Source organism: Miscanthus floridulus, chromosome 2 (assembly GCF_019320115.1).
Source record: "Miscanthus floridulus cultivar M001 chromosome 2, ASM1932011v1, whole genome shotgun sequence".
NCBI classification, from domain to species: Eukaryota; Viridiplantae; Streptophyta; class Magnoliopsida; order Poales; family Poaceae; genus Miscanthus; species Miscanthus floridulus.
Genome location: NC_089581.1, coordinates 16,512,622 through 16,524,869, shown reverse-complemented (window position 1 = coordinate 16,524,869; position 12,248 = coordinate 16,512,622). Strand labels below are relative to the sequence as shown.

General features: G+C 46.9%; 2 protein-coding genes across 3 annotated transcripts; both read left to right on the top strand.

The window, feature by feature from the left end:
* LOC136518298 (binding partner of ACD11 1-like) lies at positions 1 to 5,149 on the top strand. 2 transcript variants are annotated; one of them, XM_066511959.1, is made up of 8 exons: positions 1 to 231; positions 343 to 464; positions 603 to 681; positions 1,702 to 1,776; positions 1,859 to 1,927; positions 2,359 to 2,693; positions 2,889 to 3,012; positions 4,746 to 5,149. In XM_066511959.1, the coding sequence occupies exons 1-8, from the start codon at positions 226 to 228 to the stop codon at positions 4,764 to 4,766; spliced, it is 831 nt and encodes a 276-aa protein (XP_066368056.1). In that variant the 5' UTR covers positions 1 to 225; the 3' UTR covers positions 4,767 to 5,149. The 2 variants fall into 2 exon arrangements, with proteins under 2 accessions (XP_066368056.1, XP_066368048.1); XM_066511951.1 differs by having other exon boundaries at positions 340 to 464.
* Positions 5,150 to 5,501: 352 nt separating this feature from the next.
* Positions 5,502 to 7,852, top strand: LOC136518290 (ammonium transporter 2 member 5-like). The gene is made up of 3 exons (XM_066511939.1): positions 5,502 to 5,518; positions 5,863 to 6,502; positions 6,572 to 7,852. Exons 2-3 carry the CDS (start codon positions 5,933 to 5,935, stop codon positions 7,397 to 7,399), a joined length of 1,398 nt encoding a protein of 465 aa, XP_066368036.1. The 5' UTR covers positions 5,502 to 5,518; positions 5,863 to 5,932; the 3' UTR covers positions 7,400 to 7,852.
* The last annotated feature ends 4,396 nt before the right edge of the window (positions 7,853 to 12,248 follow it).

The following is a 12,248-nucleotide window of genomic DNA, read 5'->3' as shown; positions in this document are numbered from 1 at the left end:
AACAGCTCAAGAAAAGTAGCGGCAGCAACCCGCGGCGGCGACGAGCAACCAACCGGACCACGCCATTGCCAATCGCTCGAGCACCAAGGAGGCAAGGAGTCCTGCCTTGCCCAGCCACAGCGTCTTCCTCTTCACCCGGCTCCCGCTGCGGGTTCTCTCGCGCAGCCCGAAATCGGCGCTGGTTCATTTGACCGCTTCTTCTGAGTTCCTTCTCGGCGTCGCGCCATGGAGGTGAGCGTTTTATCGGTTCTCTTGTTAGGTGGCGTAGGCGGCTTCCGCTGGGGGGTTGGAGAGGGTCGTGTCGGTATTCTGACGGTTTTCCGCGGTTGCTTTCGCCAGCAGGAGATGGGGAAGAGGGTGGTGAGGACGGTGCGGGTGCGGAACATCTCAGATCTGGCGACGGAGCGGGAGGTGCGCGAGTTCTTCTCCTTTTCCGGCGAAATCGAGCACGTCGACATCAGATTGTAAGCGCCTCTTGATTTCTTTCTCTATTTTTCTTCCTATTGTTTTTTTTTTCTTGATGTTTTAGTCGCGTTTTTTTTTCCTTTTTGGCTTGTATTTTGAACTGCATTGTGATTTTGGCCTCTGGTTGGTGGTTGCAGTGATACAGTGGCGTCGGGGAGGACGGCCTACGTCACATTCAAAGATCCCAAGGCTCTCGAGATTGCGCTTCTCCTGTCGGTATGGCTTTGCGCATCAATTTGTCTCACATGTTGAGGGGATTCTTTTCTGTTTATTTCGTTCTGGTGTTTGTAGAATTCGTATTCTACTCCAAGAAGGGCGCGGCAAAGCCGCGGCTGGTTTTCTAGTTCTATATTCTGAATGTTTTGTGTGGGCGACTACCATTATGTAAAGTAGGTATATGCACCTGTTACGCTTGGGGCTATGCAGCATGCAGGTGCCACAATAAGCCAAAATTTGTGTCGGTTGCATCAATCATAGGAGCTAGGGATGGAGAGAAAAAACCCAGGTGTTTTGTTTTACGTGGTGAATCGCATATAAGTATGCATGGCCTGTTCTGGTGTATATATCAACCGGAAAGAAATAGAAAAAAAAGATCCATACATATTAATAGGTTATTCAATCTGGCCTTGTTTTGAATGGAGTTCTGTCACAGAATCCGAGAATCCTTGCACATGCTGAATTCTTGAATGGTCTTTTTTACTATAAAAAAACAGTTGTTCAAATTTCTTTGACCATATGCCATGTGCTTCATGCACTGGCAATCAAATGATGGTTGGGGGTCCTTAGGTCGTTAGTAAATTCATTGGAAGGCCATTGAACATTGGTGAATAAGCAAAGAGAACAAAGATATTTATTATTTTAAAGCCTGCTTAATTTGACACAGAATGTGAGAAACAAAATAGGTTATTATAGGTTTACTTTGCTTGAGATTCTTTGACTTTGTGGATCTGTCATCCTTGTAAGATATAAGCATGCAAGATATTTCTATATTTGTCAGCATGCATACAAGTCTGCATCTGTGCATCAACTACAAATTACAATTCAAATTTGAAATAGCCTTTGCTGCAGTGGAGAAAAGTTCTTCCTGTTTGTATGTGTTCTAAGTGAAATAGATCACAGTGTCTTCTTCTCTCTGTTTTGCATCGCAACATGATAGCTTGATGGATCTGCAGTGTTGTCAAACAAATAAGCACTGATTACATTTTTTTTCATTTCGTGCTACCATTGTTTTTCCAGGGAGCAACAATTGTGGACCAAATTGTGAACATAACCCCTGCTGAAGATTACATCTACATCCCTGTTACTGAACAGGTACACTAGTAAGCTAATTATTTTACATAAATGCAATCGGTCCTTATTTTTAATTGAGATAGCCATTTTGAAAATCATGCAGCAACTTATGGTCCATGAGGTGACAACTACGAGTTCAGCTCCTAATGCAGAATTGGAGTACTCCTCAGAGGTATTTCCCATTGCATTTTTTTTACTTCGGTTAGATCATGAGCCTCCCATCAACTAGGGGGCAGGGGCATAGTGAGAAAATGTTAGCAAAAACGTCTCTTATAAAAGGTGGTTGTAGGGAGTGCAACATCTTGTAATTTTTTAACTGAATACTGAGTGCATATCTGAAACCCCTCCTCCATGGCAAAATAAATAAGTAAACTGGAGTCTATCTGCATGTATACTATTTGGGATGTTTTATGATGTTTGCAAGTTACCCACCACTGCTGGTAAAAAAAATTACCAGTTATTGATTAACAGGGTTATTAGGAATAAAATTGTGAACCTAAAAAAATACAAAGTGCATTAGTGTATTATCTCATATTATTCCATACGGATTGAATTACGCTGGCAGTTGTCATTATTGATAAGTTCTCTTGTCCTGCTGTATAGGCCAATACCAGTCCCAATAGCCGTGTCTATGTGAGCAAGGCCCATGATGTCATGACAAATGTGATTGCAAAGGGTTCAGCAATGAGACAAGATGCTGTGAACAAGGCTAAAGCATTTGATGAGAAGCATCAGTTGAGGGCTAATGCATCAGCGAGGATCAATTCCTTTGATAAGCGTGTTGGCCTTTCGGAGAAGATAAACAATGGGATATCAGTTGTCAATGAAAAGGTGAAATCAGTAGACCAAAGATTGCATGTTTCTGATAAAACAATGGCTGCTTTGCTGGCTGCAGAGCGCAAGCTAAATGATACAGGCTCTGCTGTGAAAACCAACAGGTCTCTTCTTATTCACGCTTTTGTTAATGCTTAAACAATATACATTTAAGTATATGGCTTAGAATTTAATAACGGATCTGTTGTACCTTAATGAATACTTGCACACTTCGCCGTATTTGAGGACCTAAAACCTTTATGTCCGTGGGTTTCTTTAGTGTATTGCTAATTTCTTCTAGTATTTTCTCCAACTTGCAGGTATGTGTCTGCTGGAACAGGCTGGCTGAATGGTGCTTTTAGCAAGGTCGCCAAGGCTGGTCATGTTGCGGGCTCAAGAACCAGAGAAAAGTTCCAATTAGCTGTGTCAAATATAACAGCCAAAGTAAGTGATAACTAATAATTTGAGACTGTTGCTTGCTACTCAGTAATAAATATATTATTATAGAAAGCATGCCGAATAGCTTCAGATTGCAGAGCGTATGCAACTTTGGTAGCTAAGCATCATCGTTTTCCTTTTCTGCACTCATGGCTGATATAACACAATCTTTTCCATTAGTGGATAGTTTTACTTAATATGACCAGCTGAACAGCATATTTGCATGTATATAGTAGACCTGGTCCTGATTCTTGATCATAGTCATGAAAGCATTGCCAGGTCAGTGGCTCTTAACAACGACAACAACAACAACAACAACAACAACAACAACAACAACAAAGCCTTTAAATCTCAAATAAGTTGGGGTAGGCTAGAGTTGAAACCCAGCGGAAGCAATCAAGGTTCAGGCACGTGAATAGCTGTCTTCCAAGCACTCCTATCTAAGGCTAAGTCTTTGGGTATATTCCATCCTTTCAAGTCTCCTTTTATTGCCTCTACCCAAGTCAACTTCGGTCTTCCTCTGCCTCTCTTCACGTTACTATCCTGGCTTAGGACTGGTGCCTCTGGAGGTCTCCGTTTGACATGTCCAAACCATCTCAACCGGTGTTGGACAAGCTTTTCTTCAATTGGTGCTACCCCTAATCTATCACGTATATCATCGTTCCGACCTCGATCCCTTCTTGTATGACCGCAAATCCAACGCAACATACGCATTTCCACGACACTTATCTGTTGAACATGTCGTCTTTTCGTAGGCTAACATTCTGCACCATACAACATAGCAGGTCTAATCGCCGTCCTATAAAACTTGCCTTTTAGCTTCTGTGGTACCCTTTTGTCACATAGGACACCAGATGCTTGCCGCCACTTCATCCACCCTGCTTTGATTCTATGGCTAACATCTTCATCAATATCTCCGTCTCTCTGTAGCATTGATCCTAAATATCGAAAGGTATCCTTCCTAGGCACTACTTGACCTTCCAAACTAATATCTTCCTCCTCCCGAATAGTAGTGTCGAAGTCACATCTCATATACCCAGTTTTAGTTCTACTGAGTCTAAAACCTTTGGACTCCAAAGTCTCCCGCCATAACTCCAGTTTCTGATTCACTCCTGTTTGGCTTTCATCAACTTGCATTACATCGTCCGCGAAAAGCATATACCAAGAGATGTCCCCTTGTATGTCCCTTGTGACCTCATCCGTCACTAAGGCAAACAAATAAGGGCTCAAAGCTGACCCTTGATGTAGTCCTATCCTAATCGGGAAGTCATCCGTGTCTCCATCACTTGTTCGAACTCTAGTCACGACATTGTTGTACATGTCCTTAATGGCTCTTAATAAGTTATTATAAATAAAATTGTGACATTGAGAACAAACAATAATGTCAGTGGAAATAAGTGCTACTAGAACAGTTTGTCAGTTTGACCATGAAGTTTTGGATATCCATGCTGCGACATGGACATTTATGTCATAAGAGACAGATTTGCAAATTGTAAGGTTGCAATTTGCGCCTTTGGCTAAAATCATGGTGCATAACCACAGATAAAGGAAGAAGCCATATAACTCTAGGAACAAATTTCTTCTTTCATAGCCTTTCCTAGGCCAATTGATATGCATCCCTCTGGAAATATTTTGAACTAGGCACTAGGGAGCTCCATTTGTGAAGCTTACTGAGTTGCAGTTTTATATGCTTTGCAGACTTCTGAAACATACTTTGTTTTTTTTTTCCTGAAAAATAGGGCCCTGCTGTTGTTGCTTGAGCGTGCTGTGCTGGTAACGGAAGCTCTTATTCCTGAGGAAAATCTATTGGAAGTCCCTGTGCAAGCATTTCCCTTTGATTGTGGACAGTGTGGAAAGTAACTGTGCGTTTCACTGTTATCTTGTCCGTTTTTCCTTGGGTGCAGGCTATTCGGTGATTCTTTTGAGGTTTGGTATATAGATGAGTTCAGTTTTTTGGTATTTTAGAACCCCATTCTTTTAGTGTTGATGTTAAATTGATTATAGGTGATAGTGGCATTCTATTGACTCAATCTGTGTGGATTCTTGATCGTTATTGATGCCTATATGCTTCTCCAGTTCTCCCAAAACTGTTGCTCCAACTGAGAAATTTGAAACTCAACTAATGGAATTGGTGTTCTCTGTTTGTTTTTTTGGCATGACATAAGTTTGAAGTATGCATTGACATGAGATCCCTATCGAACTCTCCGGCTGTAAATAGAGAATGCTGTCTTAAGTTCGGCGATGGTAACTTTTGCAATGGAAGTTTATATGTTGTCTACATATGGCACGTACATATGGTGTTGACTAAATCCAAGTGAGTATAGTCGACGAATTGGATGGCTTCCATGAAGCCAAACTGGCATTCTTTTGTCGTACAATTGGAGGAACAAAAACAAATTCATATATGCTAAATCTTCATAAGAAACTCCGCCATTTGCATGCAGGACAGCCTTGTGAGTTAGGATGAAGCTAATCACCGTTATAGCCTTCAGACAGGCTTAGCCTTTTCAGAGTAAGACTGCTTCAAGCATTTGGTTGTTTAGTCCTACACAGTTCATACGATTTCAATGTCACATCGTTATATAAGACACTCAGTCCGGATGCAAAATTCCCGGCCGTAACAAGAGATCATGCGCTAATTGTGGTGAATAGGCGTCACTGCAGCAGTAAAAACCACCCAAAAATGCGGACAGGTTCAGCATCCAGCCAGCCACACAGCAGAATCTCATCGTTCAAAGTATCTGAAGAAATCTGCACGTCTTCCGCTCCTTCCCCGCAGACCTTTCCGCCCCTCCATTCCTATATAGCTCTCTACCCTTTCCACTTGGCGTCTGTTTGATTTCTCCTTCTCACCAGTGGACGCGACTCGCGGCGCGAGCACTATACACTTGCTCGACTGCGTTGTCTCGATCGCCCGGCCTCCGAGATGGCAACGGAGGCGGCGCCGGAGTGGCTTGACAAGGGCGACAACGCATGGCAGCTGGCGGCGGCGACGCTGGTGGGGCTGCAGAGCGTGCCGGGGCTGGTCATCCTCTACGGCAGCATCGTCAAGAAGAAGTGGGCCGTCAACTCGGCCTTCATGGCGCTCTACGCCTTCGCCGCCACCTTCGTCTGCTGGTGCCTCTGGGCCTTCCGCATGTCATTCGGCGACCGCCTCCTCCCCTTCGTCGGCCGCCCCGATCTCGCCGCGCTCGGCCAGGACTTCCTCACCCAGCAGGGCTTCGCCGGCGCCTACCCGGCCGCGACGCTCCTCTTCTTCCAGTTCGTCTTCGCCGCCATCACGCTCATCCTCGTCGCCGGCTCGCTTCTTGGCCGCGTCAACTTCCGGGCGTGGATGCTCTTCGTGCCGCTCTGGCTCACCTTCTCGTACACCATCGGGGCGTTCAGCCTCTGGAGCTCCAATGGGTTCCTTTTCAAGGCCGGTGTCATGGACTTCGCCGGTGGATACGTCATCCACCTTTCCTCCGGCATCGCCGGCTTCACCGCCGCCTACTGGGTAACTGTCTGCCTTCCATGCATGACTGCATACGTTCCGATTTACACAAGCTAATCGATCGATCGGCAGGTCGGTCCGAGGACGGCCAAGGACAGGGAGTCGTTCCCGCCGAACAACATCCTCCTGACGCTCGCCGGCGCGGGTCTGCTGTGGATGGGGTGGACGGGTTTCAACGGCGGCGCGCCGTACGCCGCCAACATCGACGCGTCGCTCGCCGTCGTGAACACGCACTTCTGCACGGCCACCAGCCTCCTGGTCTGGCTCTGCCTCGACTGCTTCGTGTTCGGGCGTCCCTCCGTCATCGGCGCCGTCCAGGGCATGATCACCGGCCTGGTGTGCATCACCCCGGCCGCGGGGCTGGTGCAGGGCTGGGCCGCGATGCTCATGGGCGTCGTCTCCGGGAGCGTGCCGTGGTGCACCATGATGGTGCTGCACAAGCGGAGCCGGTTCCTGAAGCGCGTCGACGACACGCTCGCCGTGCTCCACACGCACGGCGTGGCGGGCAGCCTCGGCGGCATCCTGACGGGGGTCCTCGCGGAGCCGCGGCTCAGCCGCCTCTTCTTCGGCGACGACCCCCGGTACGTGGGCCTCGTGTACGCCCTCAAGGACGGCCGCGCCGCCGCGGGGTTCCGGCAGGTGGGCGTGCAGCTGGCCGGGATCGCCTTCGTCGTGGCGCTCAACGTCGCCGTGACGAGCGCGGTGTGCCTCGTCGTCGGGCTGCTCGTGCCGCTACGGCTCAGCGAGGAGCAGCTGGCCGCCGGCGACGACGCCATCCACGGGGAGGACGCGTACGCGGTGTGGGGGGATGGCGAGACGTACGAGCAGTCGGTGCACGGGGACCATTCGTACCCAATGACGTCCAACCCCATGGCGTCCAAAGCCGACGAGATGATATGATCGGCCGGATCGTTCATGCGTGTCCGCAGCGATGCGCACGTACATCTCGGGTGTAAGATCAACACGAATGCTTGTATAGTTTTGACTTTTGAGTAGTATCTAGACTTCATCCTTCGACACAAGATTTTGCATACATAAAACGTTACTGGTAGAGCTGGAATGTTACATGCACCTCTCTTTTCAGTTACTAGTATGATTTTCACCCTTCTCTAGCATCGGCATATTAACCTAAACTTTTAAATTTTTTCAAAAGGTATCTACCATTTACTCTTGAAAATGTACAATTAACAATTGCAAGCAAACTTGTTGCACCTCGACAGTCCAGCGATGAACTAGCTACTAAGGCAAGTTTTAGTGAAAGTTTAGTTGTACTCTACCCAGCTCATTCCTGTTGCTTCTGCTAGTCCCTTTGGATCTGGCTTGTATTTTTCTTGTTTTGGACCTTGGCTTTAAATAAATCTCTCCAGTAGGGGCTCCTTGCCCCTCCTGTTATTTAAAAAAAAAAAAGAGATGATGAAAGCTCATGGAACAAAATAAGTTTTATGAGGATAAACCTTGTCTACATTGTTTTTAACACATGACAGTATTAGAAACTGGAAAATGAAATCCCTATTGAGACTAGTCTAAACAAGTTGGCAAATTTGTACAAGACCTTTAACCTCACAACTAGCAGAACAGAATTGCTACATTTACTAAAGCATTTGGATAGTATTCAACAAATAGATCTTGAAGATACAAGGTAGATGAGATTTAGGCAAACAAAAAAAATTACATTTAGAACAATATTTCATACTATCTTTTGGGGAGATACTTTTCCCAATAGCACAAGACTTGGTCTTATTTAGCGCCCAAAAAATGTAAGATCTCTGTTTGGTCAGAGCATCTCCATTAGACTACTTAAACAGGTCCTCTACTTATTTTTTGAGTAGCAGAGAAAAAAAGCTTTCAACAGACAACCTACTAGGTCACTAAAATTTGTTGGCCGTCAAATCCCCCTCTCCCCACAACACATACTGCTTGTCGGGTATCAGTATTAGGGTTACCTAAAAAAAGGAAGCGGATGGTCACGAACGCTAACTAGTCCGGATAGTCAAGAGCGTATTTTGGGCCACCGAGGAAGCACCCGACTCCAAGCGGTCGGCCGAATCTTTTGAGCCCGCGGAGGGCGTCAAGGAGGTCCTCATAGACCCCAGCAGCTCCGAGGACAAAGTGGTACGCATCGGCACCACACTTTCCGCCAAATAGGAAAGCGCGCTAGTCGTCTTCCTCCGCGCCAACAGAGATATCAGCACGTGGAAACCCTCGGACATGCCAGGCATTTTGAGGGAAGTCGCCGAACACGCCTTGAAGATCGGGCCAGGCTCCAAGCCAATAAAGCAGCGCCTGCGTCGCTTCAACGAGGAGAAGCACAGGGCCATCGACGAGGAGATCGCGAAGCTTTTAGCGGCCGGATTCATCAAGGGAGTGTATCATCCCGAGTGGTTAGTCAATCCCGTCCTTGTATGAAAAAATAAGAAATGGAGAATGTGTGTTGACTACACGTATCTCAATAAGGCGTGTCCAAAGGATCCGTTTCCTTTGCCACGTATAGATCAAGTAGTCGACACGACCTCGGGGTGCGAAACCCTATGCTTCCTTGATGCCTACTTCGGGTACCATCAGATCGCGATGAAAGAATCCGACTAGCTCGCGACTTCTTTCATCACCCCATTCAGATTGTTCTGCTATGTCACGATGCCGTTCGGTCTGAAAAACGCGGGGACTACATACCAACGTTGTATGCTCAAGTGTTTTGGGGACCTCATCAGGTGAACCATTGAGGCATACATAGATGACATCGTGGTCAAGTCCAAACAGGTTGACCAGCTCGTAGCAGACCTAGAGCAGACCTTCGCAAAACTTCGGGCAAACAACATCAAACTCAACCCTGAGAAATGCATTTTCAGGGTCCCGAGGTGTATGTTGCTTGGGTTCATCGTCTCCGAGCGCGGCATCAAAGCCAACCCAAAGAAGATCTCAACCATCATGAGGATAGGCCCGATCCAAAATCTAAAGGGAGTACAGTGAGTTACGGGGTGCCTTGCCGCGCTTAGCTATTTTATCTCACGCCTCGACGAACGAGGCCTCCCCCTATACCGGCTTCTGAAGAAAACCGATCGATTTGCGTGGATGCCCGAGGCTCACGAGGCACTTAACAAGGTCAAGGAAATCCTGATGAAAGCCCCGATTTTGGTCCCGCTGACCGATAGGGAACCACTCCTGCTTTATATTGCGGCCACCACGCAAGTGGTTAGCGTCGCCCTGGTGATAGAATAGGAAGAAGAGGGACATGCCCTCAAGGTGTAGTGTCCCATATACTTTGTTAGCGAAGTCTTGTTCGATTCCAAGACTTGCTACCCCCAAATCCAGAAGCTCTTGTATGCCATCCTGATCGCCAGGAGAAAGTTGCGTCACTACTTCGAGTCGCACCCGGTGACGGTCGTGACATCCTTCCCTCTCGACGAAGTTGTCCAAAACCAGGATGCCACTAGATGAATCGTGAAGTGGGCCCTCGAGCTGATGGGTCAGGGAATTTCGTATGCCCCTCGGACGGCCATCAAGTCCCAAGCGCTGGCCGATTTCATTGCAGAATGGACCGAGATCTAGATGCTGCTAGCAACCGTCGACCAAGAGTATTGGATGATGTCCTTCGATGGATCGTTGACGAAGAAAGGAGCTGGCGTGGGGCTGGTCTTTGTTTCGCCCCTCGGGGTGCGCATGAGGTACATAGTTCGCATCCACTTCCCTGCCTCCAACAATGTGGCCAAATATGAGGCGCTCATCAACGGCCTACGCGTCATCATCGAGTTAGGCATCCGAGGCGACTCACAGCTAGTCATCGATCAAGTCATGGAGTCAAGCTGCCATGGCACCAAGATGGCTACGTACTGCCAGGAAGTACGCCAGCTGGAGGACAAATTCGATAGCCTCGAACTCAACCACATCCCGAGACGGCTCAACGAGGCGGCCAACACGCTAGCAAAAATAGCGTTCGGCCGAGAGCCGGTGCCAACGGGCGTCTTCAATAGCGATATGTACAAGCCCTCAGTCCTCTACGAGGAGCAGGAATAGACCGGTGATAGGTCGCCTACCCTGGACTCCGGGGCTGACTGACCATCGGCTCCTTCTGACCCCGAGGTCATGGAGCTTGACAAAAATCTAGTGGCAAAGCCCGACCCTCTAGCTAATTGGAGGACACCTTACCTCGATTACCTCCTCCACAAGGTGCTCCCGACAGACAAAATGGAGGCCCAATGGCTCTCTACTTTATTTGTGCGCATCTAGGTTCGATATTATGCTTAGTGTGTGCATGTGTGCTAGATTTCAAGCTAACCCGAAAGAGTGCCACTTAGTGGCTGTTAAGAGAATCTTGAGATATTTAGTGCACACTCCTAACCTTGGCTTGTGGTATCCTAAGGGCTCTAAGTTTGATCTACTTGGGTATTTGAATTCTGATTACGCCAGTTGCAAAGTAGATAAAAAAGCACCTCAGGGACATGTCAATTCCTTAGACGGTCCCTAGTGTCTTGGAGTTCTAAGAAGCGAAATTGTGTAGCCCTTTCCACCACCAAAACCGAGTATGTTATAGCCGGTGCATGTTGTGCTCAACTACTTTGGATGAGGCAAACCCTTCAAGATTCCGAATGTCACTTCACCAAAATCCCATTCTTGTGTGATAACAAAAATGCCATAAAGCTCGCCAACAATCCCATAAGCCACTCAAGAACTAAGCACATAGACATCCGACATCATTTCTTGAGAGACCATGAAACCAAAGGAGATATCGAAATTCTCCATGTGAGCACCGAAAAGCAACTAGCCGATATCTTCACTAAGCCTCTCGATAAGTCAAGGTTTTGTGCTTTGTATAGTGAGCTAAATATACTTAATTCTCGTCACGTGGTTTGAACTATAGCACACCTTAATTGATGAACTGGCATGGATAGGAGAAATGAATTAGAAAGGTTTAAATATTATACTTCAAAATGATTTATCATAAGAAACAAGTGCATTATGATCATTGTTTGTATTGATTAATTGCTGCTGATCATAGTGTGCTTGAGATATGTGTCCATATCCTATATGTATATAGCTATTTAGTTAGTAGCTAAATCTTGCTATTTTGGGGAGTGTGGTTGTGCCGTGGCAGTACCGCATGTGGTGAGCGACAGTGTCGCACTTTGAATTCCAATCGGAATTCGGCCCACAACAGCCTGTTACTATGGGGGCCCATTCTTTACTATTTTTACTGACTGGCCCATGGTAATCGCTCTCTCTCTCCCTCATTCTACCCAACGCCGATGCCTCTCTCTCATGCATCTCACGTGTTCACGTCGCCGCACCGTCGCCGTCCCTCTAGGCCGCACTCTGGCGGTGCCACATCGGTTGCTGGCACTCTCCCTCGTCGCCAGCAGATGCTGAAGCTCGTGAATGGAGCCATTCTCTCCCTTTCCTCCCCAATCCACGAAAACCAAGGTGAAACCCTAACCTTGTCAATCTATGCTATGGAGTTCTTTTGATAATAGATGTAGGTTTCTGGTAACATCATGACTGGTTTAGAAGTGAATGTGATGGATGAATTGAATCATAACAACAATTCATGGATGTAGTGTTTCCAATCCGTGCGGTAGTGTTGCATGCTGGGAGCGGCAGTGTCGTGACTAGAATTGTATTACATGCAGTTTTGATCAAGCATTCCATAAATGACTCTCTGAAATGATTGGATTCATTCACTATATTCATTACTAAGTGAAACATGATGTTATCTTACCTATCTTTTGTAAGACTCCATATTCTTGATAGAACTATA

Coding starts and splice junctions, on each gene's coding strand:
- LOC136518298 (XM_066511951.1), top strand. Junction 682..1,701: donor AGATTGCGCTTCTCCTGTCG/GTATGGCTTTGC, acceptor TTGTTTTTCCAG/GGAGCAACAATTGTGGACCA. Junction 3,013..4,745: donor TGTCAAATATAACAGCCAAA/GTAAGTGATAAC, acceptor CCTGAAAAATAG/GGCCCTGCTGTTGTTGCTTG.
- LOC136518290 (XM_066511939.1), top strand. CDS start 5,933: ATGGCAACGGAGGCGGCGCCGGAGTGGCTTGACAAGGGCGACAACGCA. Junction 6,503..6,571: donor GCTTCACCGCCGCCTACTGG/GTAACTGTCTGC, acceptor ATCGATCGGCAG/GTCGGTCCGAGGACGGCCAA.